Consider the following 13,715-nt stretch of genomic DNA (forward strand, 5'->3'; position numbering starts at 1 on the left):
AATGCACATTCAAGTAATTTGGAAATAATCACAGCAAATAATCACATCAAAATCCACGGACATAAATGCCTTTAGCTTTATCTATTGCATAATGTTAAATAATCTGCCAGGAGCAAAAGTATTTGAAAATGAAAACGAGGACATGATTTGGTATTTAGCATTTTCTTGGTTTGGTCGAGACCCTATTTTTAAAATGGAGAAGTGCCCAAAGTGAGACCAGAGGAGAGGGCACAGCAAGAGCAAACTACACACAATAAAAATGTATGGTAACAAAATTAACATGACAGTGTTAAATTCACTGGTTGGTTCATTTGTTTCTGATTAAGCTTGATAACTGTTCAACTGGCACGATCAGTGTGTTTGTTGAAATGCAAACACTACTCTGTATTCTGCTAGTGTTTCTGTCCTTTGATAATTACTCATGAGACTATGATTCCCTGCAAAACAAAGTAATACCACAGAAAGAGCTGGATTTTATGTCATGTTCATTCATTCTTTCAGCCCAGTTAATTACTGCTTATTGGTTCCTGACTGTATGATGTCTTTATTCGTAGCATTTTTAAAGGGATACTGTTTGAAACAATTGGGCTGTCATACAGACTTCTGAATGGCTTCTAGTGAAGACTGAGAATCAACGCACAGATTATAGACTACGAATATTTTCTGTTTATTCATACATTTTACATAACAATCGTGCTTTTTCATATGACACCATTTAAATACATGTCCTATGTTATAATTTTAGGCAGTGTAACAGTTAAAAATATACAAAACAATATTTTTTTCTTACGAGACATAAATCTTATTTGTTTTATAATCCTTTTTATAATCATCACTTAGAATTTCCATAAGGTATGTGCTTTCAGAGCTCAAAATATTATTGCAGAAAACAGCAATTGTTTTTCAAATATTTCAACATTTAGACAAAAAACTTAATGGAGTACAGACATTCACGGTTACATGTTTTACACAATACAATTTTACAATAAAGTTCCAGATAAAACTGCAGTAAAGTATCTTTGTACAAAACTCACAGGACATAGCCATTTCACATTTTATGTAGGTACGTGTCTCCTCTTAGTAAACATGTTTAACATGACCGAATGCTTTTCACGTGTAGCTGCCTTTGACGGAAACTGTCAGCACGTCATTGCCCCTGTACTCTAGGGGTTGTGCTTTTTGTTTTTTTGGGGGGAGGGGGGCAGAAAAGCCCTAATTATGTTTTAGTATATGCTACTTAAAATATGGTATTAACTTTTAAGAAATATTTTGTATCCTTTTTTAAAAAGGTATGGCACAATATAGTATAGTGTAAACCATTGTTATCGAGTGGCCAGTTCGTGTGTGCATTTCTGCTTTGTTTTAACAATTCAACATTTTGGCACATGAAGTAACTAATGGTCATGCAAATTGCGACTACATAAATCACAGGCTTAAGGAGCTGATATGCACTCAGGGTCAGAGACATATCTGCACTGTAAAACCCAACAAGTTAAGCTAACTCATTTCATTTGAGGAAACCGACTGCCTTAATTCAATTAAGTTTATAAAAAACAATAGTTTATGAGTACTCTGAACTTATTTTAATCGAATCCACTAAAACAATAATACAAAGTCAAATTCAATAAGTTAAGCTAACTCATTTCATTTGAGGAAACCGATTGCCTCAATTCAATTAAGTTTATAAAAACAATAGTTATGAGTACTCTGAACTTATTTCAGTTGAGTTTACTAAAAGTAGATATACATTGCAGTCAATAAATCAAGTGATTAATTAAGTGATTATTGAGCATTAGTGATTAACACCTGCTGTTAACGAGCAGAATCAATGAAGGAAAGAGAAACACAAGAACTACAACTGACTTCCAACCACAGCCTTAGATGAAATCAACTCAAGATAAAAGATGTTTAAATCTCTAAAGATCTCAGCAGAGGAGGATTAAACCACTACACAAACAGCATTACCAGCTTCACTTATTACTAAACAGTTTGACTTTTGTCTTGTGTCTACAGAAGTTGTTATTGAGAATGAACAGAGGGTTAGATGATTGTCATCATCAGTCCTTCACCATCAACACCCAATCAGACTTCTCCTTGCCTTTTGTGCCATAACAAATATGTTTTATAAACACTCAATTATAGCAGCCAAAAAAAATCTTAAGTGCAAAAGTCAAGGGTCAAGAGCTCAACTAAAGCAAACGCTGATCTCCACCACCATTCTGCTTGTTAACAGCAGGTGCTCATCACTAATGCTCAATCATCACTTAATTAATCACTTAATTATACAATTATCATTCTGGGATCTAGAAATGTTCTATAATCATTCAGTTTGAGTTCTGTTTCAGTCATTCAAGTTTCGGTAATATTTGAGTGCTGTGAACTCAATTGTATTTAGTTAATATTACTGTTAGGTTTTACAGTGTGAGTTTTTTTTTTTTTTTCCTGAGGGGACATGTAAACAGGACACTGAATTGACAGCACTCATCAGTAATCTGTAGAATAATCGGCAAAAATGTTCACCCTGTGTTTTGCGGTGTTCTCATTTTCTGTATTTTTGTACCCTGTGCTTTACAAACTACACACTGCCAGGCATAGATTCGTTTTTGCTTTAGTCTATGATTTTGGTCCTTGGTCTCAACATTAAAGTACAAAGCATTCTAAAAATAATTCTAAAAATCACATACAAGTGTTTTCTCTTTTTTATCTCGAAAAAGAAAAAGATAATAACAGTCTCTCTCAACAAAGATATTCAACAACATATAATGGGTCATCCAAGGGCTCTACCGAATAAAAATTCATTGTGCTTCGGACACAGGGCTTGCTTGATGCACCTTGGTTTTTCCAAATGACCCACAATACAACATAATCATAATCATGGACTCCTGCTTTGTCCCAGTGCAACATAGAAACTGTTTATACCTTACATAAATAGCTTATGCATTGCAAAACAATGCACTGTCCTTAAATCTAACTCACAGTATAACCTTAGTAGAGACAAATTCACATAATACATAGTTTAATTCATTTTTTTTTTTTAACACTGACACTCGTTGCTTCACATTTGGAAAGCTTACAAAGTTTGTGTTTGTGTGTAAGTTTTTCAAATGCACGTGTTTTTTGTTTGTTTGTGTTTTTAATTATTTTCTGTCACATTTTATGTTTGATTATTTATGACCCCTGGAGGTAGATGATTCTATTACTGTATAAACATGGAAGTTTTCTGTGCTGTTAATCGTTGATTGCTCTCTGCTGGGGTTCACCTCTACTGCTTTTAGACATTGGCATCGCTACCAGGGTTAGTTGGAGATGAACTATCAGCCTGCACCTGCGGCTGTGACGGAGGCTGAGATGGAGGCTGAGACTGAGACTGAGATGGAGGCTGAGATGGAGGCGGAGGCTGAGACTGCGGCTGAGGCTGAGATGGAGGCTGCGGCTCTGGCTGCGGTGATTGCGGTTGCTGCTGTGCCTGGTCCGGTTGTTGTGGTGATTGTGGTTGTTGCGGTGATTGCGGTTGCTGTGGTGATTTTGGTTGCTGTGGTGATTGTGGTTGCTGTGGTGATTGTGGTTGTTGTGGTGTTTGTGGTTGTTGCGGTGATTGCGGTTGCTGCTGTGCCTGGTCCGGTTGCTGCGGTTGTTGCGGTGATTGCTCCGGCAGCTGTGGCAGTGACTGAACCTGCTGTTGCTCTGGCCCATTCTCCTGAGCACGCCTCACTGCTGGAGGCTGCAGCATTATCCTGATCCGCTAAATAAGGCCCCAGAACCAGCACCAGTAAGCAAAGATATACCATGTAATGCCTGTGTTATCTTTGTTCATTATTTTATACGTAAATGAAAACAGTTACCTCCTTGTATGTCCCCTTCAGGGTGAGGAACATGTAGACCATATAACCAGGAATGAGAACCATAGAGGATAAAGCCATGAGCCAGCCCACTCCTTGCCCCCATTTAGGGAACACATAGTTGTTCATTTTAAGAGGAACCATTTGCACCGCGCTGAAGATGAACACACCCTGCAGGAAAGCTCTGTTTAAAAATACTACAGTTTTCACACAATTACTGCACACCATAATCTGTAACGATTCTTACTTTTATAGTGAAGACTACAAGACTTTAGAAACATGGTGCCACTTTATGTTAGGTGTTTTTAACTACTAAGTACTTGCATCAAAAAAATAAGTACAATGTACAGTGCTATTGAGGTGGGATACGGGTAAGGTTAGGGGCAGGTTTGCTGGTACAGTATGGGTTAAAGTGTAGGGGAAGGTCAGCAGTATAATTGTCATTACAAAAATGTATTACAGCTGTAATTACACTGGATACCAGTAAACTAAGTCAACAGGACAAATAATGGTGTAGTAAAATGAACACTGTTGTATGGCAAATAAACCCTTAAGATTTTGTTCTATTATAAATATTATTGCAAAATTAGGTTTGTGTTAGGTATCAAGCTGTAAACAACATTATTATTTACCATAAACTACTATCGATCATGTTTGTGTCACATGCAGGTTGAAGCAGAGAGGATGCAGGATCTATATGCAGCAGGCTTTTATTGAACAAACTCAAAATGAACCAAAACACTCAGAACAGCTCAGGCACAGAACAACTAACATATAATACGGACAACTAGACAGGACTAAACACAGGGACTGAATCAAGGAAATAAGACAAAGCTGACATGACTAACGAGGCACGGGTGAACAGGATACTGAATCAAAGAGACACACTGGGAAAACTGGGTCAAATTAACAGGCAAACATGAACTAACAGGCAAACATGAACAAACAAACACTAAACGTGACAGAACACAACCCCTCCCACAAGGCGGTGGCCTTGTGCCATATTACATCAACGGGTCAACGGGTGAACGGGTCAACGGGTGAACGGGTGGGCGGGTGGGAGGGAGGGGGCTCTGGAGGCTGAGGGCTCTGGAGGCTGAGGAGAGTGGCTTACTCAGAGCAAGAAGCCTCCAGGGTGGAGCCAGCAACTCGGGAGAACAGGGCGGAGCCGGAAACTTGGGAGACCTGAGATGATCCGCCTTCGTGGCCTTGCCCAGGGACCCAGGCCCGGCCACTATGGCAGTGGTCGTATAGGCCCCCCAAATTTCTTGGGGGGAGCTAGGCGTTTGTAGGCCAAGAGGGATTATGGTGTGAGCTCGGGGACTGGAGTTGTCTCTGGATGGGGATGGGGATGCACGCGCAGCAGCCATCTTGCTGGAGACTCAAGCGCCGCGGCAGACATCTTGGCAGAGGGCTCAAGTGTGGCGGCGGCCATCTTGGCAGAGGGCTCAAGTGTGGCGGCGGCCATCTTAACCTAGAGCTCAGGCGTGGCAGCGGCCATCTTGGCAGAGGGCTCTGGTGTGGCGGCGGCCATCTTAACCTAGAGCTCAGGCGTGGCGGCAGCCATCTTAGCAGAGGGCTCTGGCGTGTCGGTGGCCATCTTAATCTAGAGCTCAGGCATGGTGGCAGCCATCTTGGCAGAGGGCTCTGGCGTGGCGGCAGCCATCTTAGCAGAGGGCTCAGGCATGGCGGCGGCCATCTTAACCTAGAGCTCAGGCGTGGCGGCGGCCATCTTGGCAGAGGGCTCAGGCATGGCGGCGGCCATCTTGGCAGAGGGCTCTGGCGTGGCGGTGGCCATCTTAACCTAGAGCTCAGGCGTGGCGGCAGCCATCTTGGCAGAGGGCTCTGGCGTGGCGGCAGCCATCTTAGCAGAGGGCTCAGGCATGGCGGCGGCCATCTTAACCTAGAGCTCAGGCGTGGCGGCGGCCATCTTGGCAGAGGGGCTCTGGCATGGCGGCGGCCATCTTAACCTAGAGCTCAGGCGTGGCGGTGGCCATGAGGGAACTAGACTCTGGATCTGACTGTTTTCTGGATCGGGGGTACATGTCTTCCAGACACTTGAGAGGCCTCCCTCCAGGGAAGTCCTCGGGTGTCTGGATGTTCAATTTGGTGGTAGTAGTTGGCCCCGATCCAATATAGTGTTCTGAGGGTTTCGTCATCATATGGGGAGAGAATGGCAAGATGGCAGAACTCTACAGAGTATTCCCCAAAGTTGAGACCCTTCCGGGCCAAAGCAGTGAAGATCCATATTTTAAAGGTCTGTCGTTTTATCACATGTAGGCTGAAGCAGAGAGGATGCAGGATCTATATGCAGCAGGCTTTTATTGAACAAACTCAAAATGAACCAAAACACTCAGAACAGCTCAGGCACAGAACAACCAACATATAATACGGACAACGACAGATAACTAGACAGGACTAAACACAGGGCTTAAATACACAGGGACTAAATCAAGAAAACAAGACACAGCTGACATGACTAACGATGCACAGGTGAACAGGATACTGAATCAAAGAGACACACTGGAAAAACTGGGTCAAATTAACAGCCAAACATGAACTAACAAATACTAAACGTGACAGTTTGGAAGTTTGGTCGTTTTGATTAAGGACAAGGGACGTTCTTATTTGTCCCTCATTAACGTGCATATAATGAATCAGAGGGAAACATCTTGGAACACTGCTTGCTGGAAACAACAATAAAGGCTTTTTACTTTTGAAGAAGCATCTTGAATTTTGTCTGATTAACTGGCACTGAAACTATTGCAAGACAACTAATTTTGAACTGAATTGAGCTGGACAATGAATAACCTTGCAACATCTGTACTGTTATTGCATCAATATTGAACTGACTCGAGCTGAATAATGACACTGTTGCATTTAGTAGAGCTGCTTATAGCTATATTGAACTAAATTGAACTTATATAATTGACGTAATTTGCAACATTAACAGTATTATTTGTATTATATATATACTTGTATACAGTATACTCTACTTTTATCCATTTCTTTTAATGTTTGTCACAAAAATGGCAAGAGCTTTTAGAAAATGTTATATCACATTCAAAAGAAAAGTAGGTTACTTACAGCAACAATTAGAGGGGTGAAGAAAACCCAGCACAGTTTCCACCATATACAAGGCTTGTATCCAATCATTTCCTGGATGTTATCATAAAACTTGTTCACACCTGAAAAAACATAAAATTTAATAGGGATTAGATCAATTCACTGCAACTATATTGCAGCAACTGGATTGACGGATAGACTGGAATACATCCATCTATCAATCCATTCCTCTTTATCTGTAGCAGTGCTGGGTACTCAATACAATCCGAACCAAGACATTTGTTGTGTCCGAAATCGAATACTCGAAACATACAGTGTTGGGCAGTAATGTGTTACTATCAGTGGGTTACAGTAATAAGATTACTTTTTGCAGCAACTAGTAGTAACTAGTTTCTAATAAGATTTCAGAAATAATATTACAGTTACAGTCCATAAAATAACAAATAATAAATGTTATTTTTGTTGCCTCTACTGGTTTTAAATCCAACAATCCAATCATTCCTAGATTCATTTCGTAATCTTCACGACTTGCGGGTGCACGTCAGCATTGCTGCAAGCTAGCTTGGAATATGTAAAAGCTTACATTCAGCGGCTGGAAATATTGACATTAACATCCCCGGTTCCACTTGACCAAGTGTCGAGGTGTCCATGAGCAAGACACCTAACCCCAGCTGCTCCCGACGAGCTGGATGGCGCCTTGCATGGCTGACACCGCCGTTGGTGTATGAATGAGTGAGTGAATGGGTGAATGTGAGGCAATGTAAAGCGCTTTGGTGGCCATAGGTCTGTGAAAGCGCTATATAAATGCAGTCCATTTACCATTTACCATTACTTTGATTTTGTCAGGAAAAAAGATGACAAGAACACCATCGTCAAAAGTAAGTTGTGGCATTACTTTACTCTAGCATTACATGGCTTGCCCATCCATATCGCTTTTATCCTGATATACAATATATCCACCTGTTATCAAAAATCTAGAAAACAAAACATTTTCTTACGACCTTACGTGAATTATTTTGACAACATACATCATGAAATATGATCGTATCTGGGTAACAGGTGAATTATGCTGTTTGTAGCGTTTTAGAATTCAAATCATATGACAAATCATATGCTGTCGTAATCGTGTGTTTATTTGCTTCATGTTTCATGTATAGAAACGTTTCTCTGAGCTAGTATGCACGGAAAAGAACGCAGAAGTGTAGTGGAACTTCGTCATAGGAAGACACAGGGCAGGTTATGATGAACACGTAATATGATTGAGATTATGAGCAAGCGAATGATTTTCCTCCAAGTCATAACAGCAGATCCCATGAATAGAAATGATGATTCTGTCTAAAGAAATACAAACTAAATAATTTGAATATACCCTAACATACACAAAGAGGCACACATACTTTTCAGTCAGAATTTTGAGGAGAAAATGCACAATTACCACTTCTGTGGGGTGTAACTGAAAAGTAATATAACAAGTAGTGTAACGAATTACTGTTGCCAGAAAATAATAAGTAAAGTAATAATATTATGAGTAATGAGTAATTAATAAAAAAAATTGAGTTACAAGCTTATATTATGCGAAAAAAACAGTATGCCGACAAAGTAGTATTTCCGAATACGTAGTATTTGTGAAAGTCTCTTGGCTGCCACGTCATCAAACGCCGCTGAAGGCCATCTCAATTTGAAGGATCTAGGAAGGCAGCCTTTGTTTAGCGCCTTTCTTTCGGCCTGTTTTAAAGGATGCATCAGATGTATCCTTCGCGGCCTTAAATCACCCACAATCCTTTGCACACATTCCACTTCATGAAAATAAGCTGACGGAAAACAAGTCGGTACTGAGCTTGTCTGAATTTATTATTGTAATTTATTATTACTGTTTAGTCCAAGTTTGCAGCACAAGTCCTGAGAAGTGATGTAATCTAATGGGACGTGAGACAAACTAAACAATCAAATTACAGTTGTTCTGTAGTAAACTCTACTAACCGATTCAGCGGGAGTGTGAGCGGGCCCTTCATACCGCGGCTCCACTTCACACTCACTACTCTGGCTCAGAGTCTGCGTAATCAGCACAAGATGTCAGCACCATATTGGGACACTGGTGGCTTCACTTTTCTACAATGGAAGAGAGTGAAGGTGCGTCGTCCATCTTTTTTTTTACAGTCTATTGTTTAGTCATTCATTAGTTGCCATGGTCCCTAATTAGTCCACACCTGTTCCCTGTTCTGTTGATTACCTTCCTCTGTGTATTCAGCCTTCAGTCTTCCTCAGTTCTTTGTCTTGTGTTAAAGGGTTAGTTCACCCAAAAATGAAAATTCTGTAATTAATTACTTACCCTCAAGTCATGTAAAACTTTGTTCATCTATGGAACACAAAGTAAGATATTTTTGATGAAATCCGAGAGCTTTCTGATCCCTCCAGAGACAGCAACGTCTTTGCAACTTCCAAGGCCCAGAAAGGTAGTAAAGACATTGTTTAAATAGTCCATGTGACTACAGTGGTTCAACTTTAATGTTATGAAGTGACGAGAATATTTTTTGTGCATAAAAAAGCCCCAAAATAATAACTTTATTCAACAATTTCTTGTCTTCTTTGTCAGATCTCCTACTCTATTCACGTAGTTAACACAGTACAGCACTTCCGGGTTCTACGTCAGAACGCTGGCTCAGTATTGGCCGGCTCCTGCATCAGCATCACACACGTGTTGTTGTGCTTATGTGAACAGCGTCGGCCAATAATTAGCCAACATTCTGGCGTAAAACCCGGAAGCGCTGTACTGTGTTTACTACGCAAATAGCGTAGGAGATCTGACACAGAAGAGAAGAAATTGTTGAATAAAGAATTTAAATTTTTGGGTGAACTAACACTTTAACGTTTATGGATTGTTGTGCTTGAGTTATCTCCATGTTTAATAAAAATAGTATATCAAGCATCACGCATCTTCCTTGTGGATTAAGCTACAGTAACCCCATTATAGAACCCTTTTAAAGGGATCATGACATGAGAAACCAAATTTGCCTTGATCTTTTGGTATATAAGAGGTCTTTGTACCATTAAAACTTCCTACAAGTTTCATAGCTTAAGACGTCCTCCCCATTATAAACGAAGCATTTATTTAATCAAGTTCTATTTACAGCTCGTTGGTGATCCATGGTAAGAAGTGACGTCACGGTACGAAGTGACGTACCAGTCGTTTGCATATGACCGCCTCCAGTGCAAGACAACTACGCCTCATTTCACATCATCACATCGTTGTCAAGCCCACAGTTGACGTGCAGCGAGTGGGTCTGTTTACAAGAAGATTGCAATGCCATGCAGATGTGCTGTTCCTGGCTGTAGACAAACACAGTGTTTGAATACGCTGCCGAATGATCCAGACATCAGGGAAAAATGGATGCAGTTTATTTTTGCGGACGTTCCAGTCACGGCAGTGTTAATTAAAGCGTGTGTTCTCTACATTTCATGGATGACTGTTTTGAGAACAAATCGAAGTATGATGCTGGCCAGAAAACCTTTGCTTAAAGATCAGGCCGTGCCGACTATTCTGGACCCAACGACGACGCTGCAAACTGTAAGTAATGTATTTCATCTTAAAACTACTTTTAGCCAATGACGTTAGCCACTCATAACAGTGGGCGTTAACACTGAACTCTTAAAGGGGAAACACCCCCAAAACAGACTGTTTGAATCAGAGGATGAGAAACAGGGTGGGAAAAGGTCATAAATCACTAAAAAATTTAAGTTTTTTGTCCAAAAAACTATAGTAATACTATAATTTCACCTAGGGAACATAATAAAACAAAAACAAAAACCATGTCATGACCCCTTTAAAAGGTACACTTTTGTACCTTATTTACCTCTAGAGGCTGCATATTAATTCTGTACCTTAAAGATACATATTAGTGCCTAAATGGTACATGTCAGTACCTTCTGAAAGGGTCGCACCCTAGTGACAGCATTAAAAAAAGATATATATGATAGTGTAAAAAAAAAGCAAAAATAACTTTCACAACAGCCAATCAGAGCAGCATAATGTCATAAACTATGACAACACTCTTTTTCGGTCCTAATGTAGAGACATTGACATATCTCAGGTAGGTTATTTGTTTGTTCAAGTTCCGTTAGCAAAATAGTAAATGTCGGATGAGCTGACAATGGCCAAATTGTCAGATCTGAAGAAAAGTAAGGTTGACAAACTTAAAGTGAACGTGAAAATAGAGACACCAGCCACCATAGTCACATGGAGCCAGAGTGCCTGACATCAAAGCAAATTTAAAAGTGCTGGCTAATGTTAATTGTAAATTCTCTAAGATTATTATTCACATCGGCACTAATGATGTTCAACTCGGAGATCACCAAAATGAACATTAAAGAGGTGTGTGAACTTGCAAGTATGATGTCAGGCACTGTAATCTGCTCTGGCCCCGTTCCTGTTCGCAGGAGTGATGAGATACTTAGTAGACTGTCCTCTCTCAGTGGCTGGCTGTCTAAGTGGTGTCCGCTAAATAATATAGAATTCATAGACAATTGGAAAAGTTTTTGGGGCAGACCTGACCTGTTGAAAAGAGTTGGTATTCATCCCTCCTGGGATGGTGCTGCTCTTCTCTCTAGTAATATGGCTCATAGTCTTAGAGCTCAAACATGACAATCTGGGCCTCAGGTCAGGAAGCAGACAGACTGGCTAAACCGACCGTCTGCTAGCGGCCTTGCGTCACCAAGGTCAGATAAATCCCATCACATAAAGCCTCTTTCACCTAGATATCATCATACAGAGACTGTGTCTGTTCCCCGGAATAGGACATACAAAATCTCCCAACCCCATTTAAGGGTTATAATTTAACTGATGTTCAACAAATAAAAAATAGATATAATACAATGAACAAATGATAAAGCTTGGGTTGCTGAATATTCAATCCCTTACTTCAAAAGCACTTACTGTTAATGATTTGATTACAGACTATAATCTAGATGTGCTGTGTTTGACAGAAACCTGGCTAAAACCAAATGATTACATTACTTTAATAAAAAAAATATATGTACAAACTATTAAAAGGTAAATATAAGCCTTTTCTTTAAATAATTTTTATTGTGTTTTATTAGTGACAAATTTGGGGAGAGGATACATATTCCAAAACTGAAAATACAGTATGAGAATTAACTGCACAATATATATGTATATATATATATATATATATATATATATATATACATATTGCTCTTGCATTCTTTCTTGTGGCTCAGTGACACACCTGAATGAATGGCTCATTAAGTATGCGGGCCCCATTGTCTCCTCAGGTGTGAACCACTAAATATGCATGATGGTGTTGGATCGTTGACGCCCACTCGCATATTGCCTTTCCAAACAGAAAGTGTCTTGCAAAATTGAAATCAATGTATTGTTTTATGTGAATGATAAGGCAGGATGATTTTCAGATCATTTTGAAGAAAAAACTCTATGTGACAAAATGCATTATTCAGAAGTCTTATTGACACATATTTAGTATGTGTTTTGTGGCCTTATTTCAGAAACTTTAGTTTTTAGTTTTTTCAATAACCATGCATAAACATTATTCTCTCAAAAATACAAACATGTACATGCATGTTGCTCACATATTATGGTAGCCCTGTTTGTGCTATGGTAGCCTTTGCCATTAATATGTTTATAAGCAACTGAAAAAAGCACAAATGTCAGGGCATGTCAGAACATCTCAAGGACCCCCAAAACCCCTTAGACCCCAGAGGGTTAAACTTGCTTTTGATGCTGACTCTCTGCAACTCATGTTTCCTGCAGCCTTTTCCCTCACGACCGACACAGGAAGTGCTCTCTTCGAGGATGTGCCTGCAACTGAGCTCAGACAGGACATAGCTGATGTCAATCCCAAGTTGTGGGCGGCCCATAAGGATGAAGTAGGACTCATTGATGTAAAGCCATACGTGGCCAATTTGACAACAATTAGGCCTGTGTTTCAAAAGCAATATCCACTTTCAAAGGAAAAAGAGGAGGAAATTCGACCCCTCATTGATCAATTACTGGCTCAAGGCATTCTGGTTCGCACTCATTCACCTTATATCACACCAATCAATCCAATTAAGAAAGCAAATGGTTCTTGGCGTTTAACGCAGGACCTGAGAAAAATGAATGATTTGATAATACCACTTGCTCCTATTGTACCTGATGTACAAACTATAATAAATTCTATCCCTTCAGTACATGCATTCTATTCTGTCATTGATTTAAGCTCCGCCTTCTTCACTATTCCTGTGGATTGCCAAACCCAGCCGCTTTTTGCATTTTGTTTTCAGAATTGTCAGAACATATGGACGAGACTCCCACAAGGGCTCAGAGATTCTCCGGCTGTTTTCTCCGCCATAGTGCACGCAACGCTGAAAGATGTCAAACTCCCTCCAGACACCTGCCTGCTCCAATACGCTGATGACATTCTAGTCACTGGTGCCTCTGAGGACATGTGTGCTGCTGCCTCTACAGTTGTCTGCAACATTCTAGCAGAGGCTGGTTTCAAGGCATCTAAAGAGAAACTTCAGTGGGTGCAGAGGAAAGTCAATTACCTCGGACATGAACTGTCACAAGGCAAAGTTCGTCTGTCTGCTGAAAGGGTCAAAGCCATCGCTACGTTCAAGCATCCATCAACACGGAAGCAAATGCAAAGCTTTCTGGGACTGGTCAATTACTGTCAATTATGGGTGCCTAATTGCTCCATGTATGACAAAATCCTGTGAGAAGCTACGCTGGATGATAAAGAGGACATTACATGGACAACTGAGATGGATCAAGCATTCAGACATTTGAAGGAATTT

The 13,715-nt window shown here is 40.2% G+C and overlaps 1 protein-coding gene across 2 annotated transcripts in view; it reads right to left on the reverse strand.

The window, feature by feature from the left end:
- Window positions 1-643: 643 nt before the first annotated feature.
- slc6a1a (solute carrier family 6 member 1a) overlaps window positions 644-13,715 on the reverse strand; it is a 28,612-nt gene continuing 15,540 nt past the window's right edge. For both annotated transcript variants that reach the window (XM_084099708.1, XM_084099709.1), the window contains exons 13-15: window positions 6,927-7,027; window positions 3,843-4,010; window positions 644-3,742 (exon numbers count right to left, since the gene is read on the reverse strand). In XM_084099708.1, the coding sequence (XP_083955834.1) occupies window positions 3,272-3,742; window positions 3,843-4,010; window positions 6,927-7,027 (740 nt within the window). In that variant the 3' untranslated portion in view covers window positions 644-3,271. The remainder of the gene's footprint in view (window positions 3,743-3,842; window positions 4,011-6,926; window positions 7,028-13,715) is intronic.

The sequence above is a fragment of the Abramis brama genome (genome assembly GCF_963993115.1).
Source record: "Abramis brama genome assembly, chromosome: 22".
Classification (NCBI taxonomy): Eukaryota; Metazoa; Chordata; class Actinopteri; order Cypriniformes; family Leuciscidae; genus Abramis; species Abramis brama.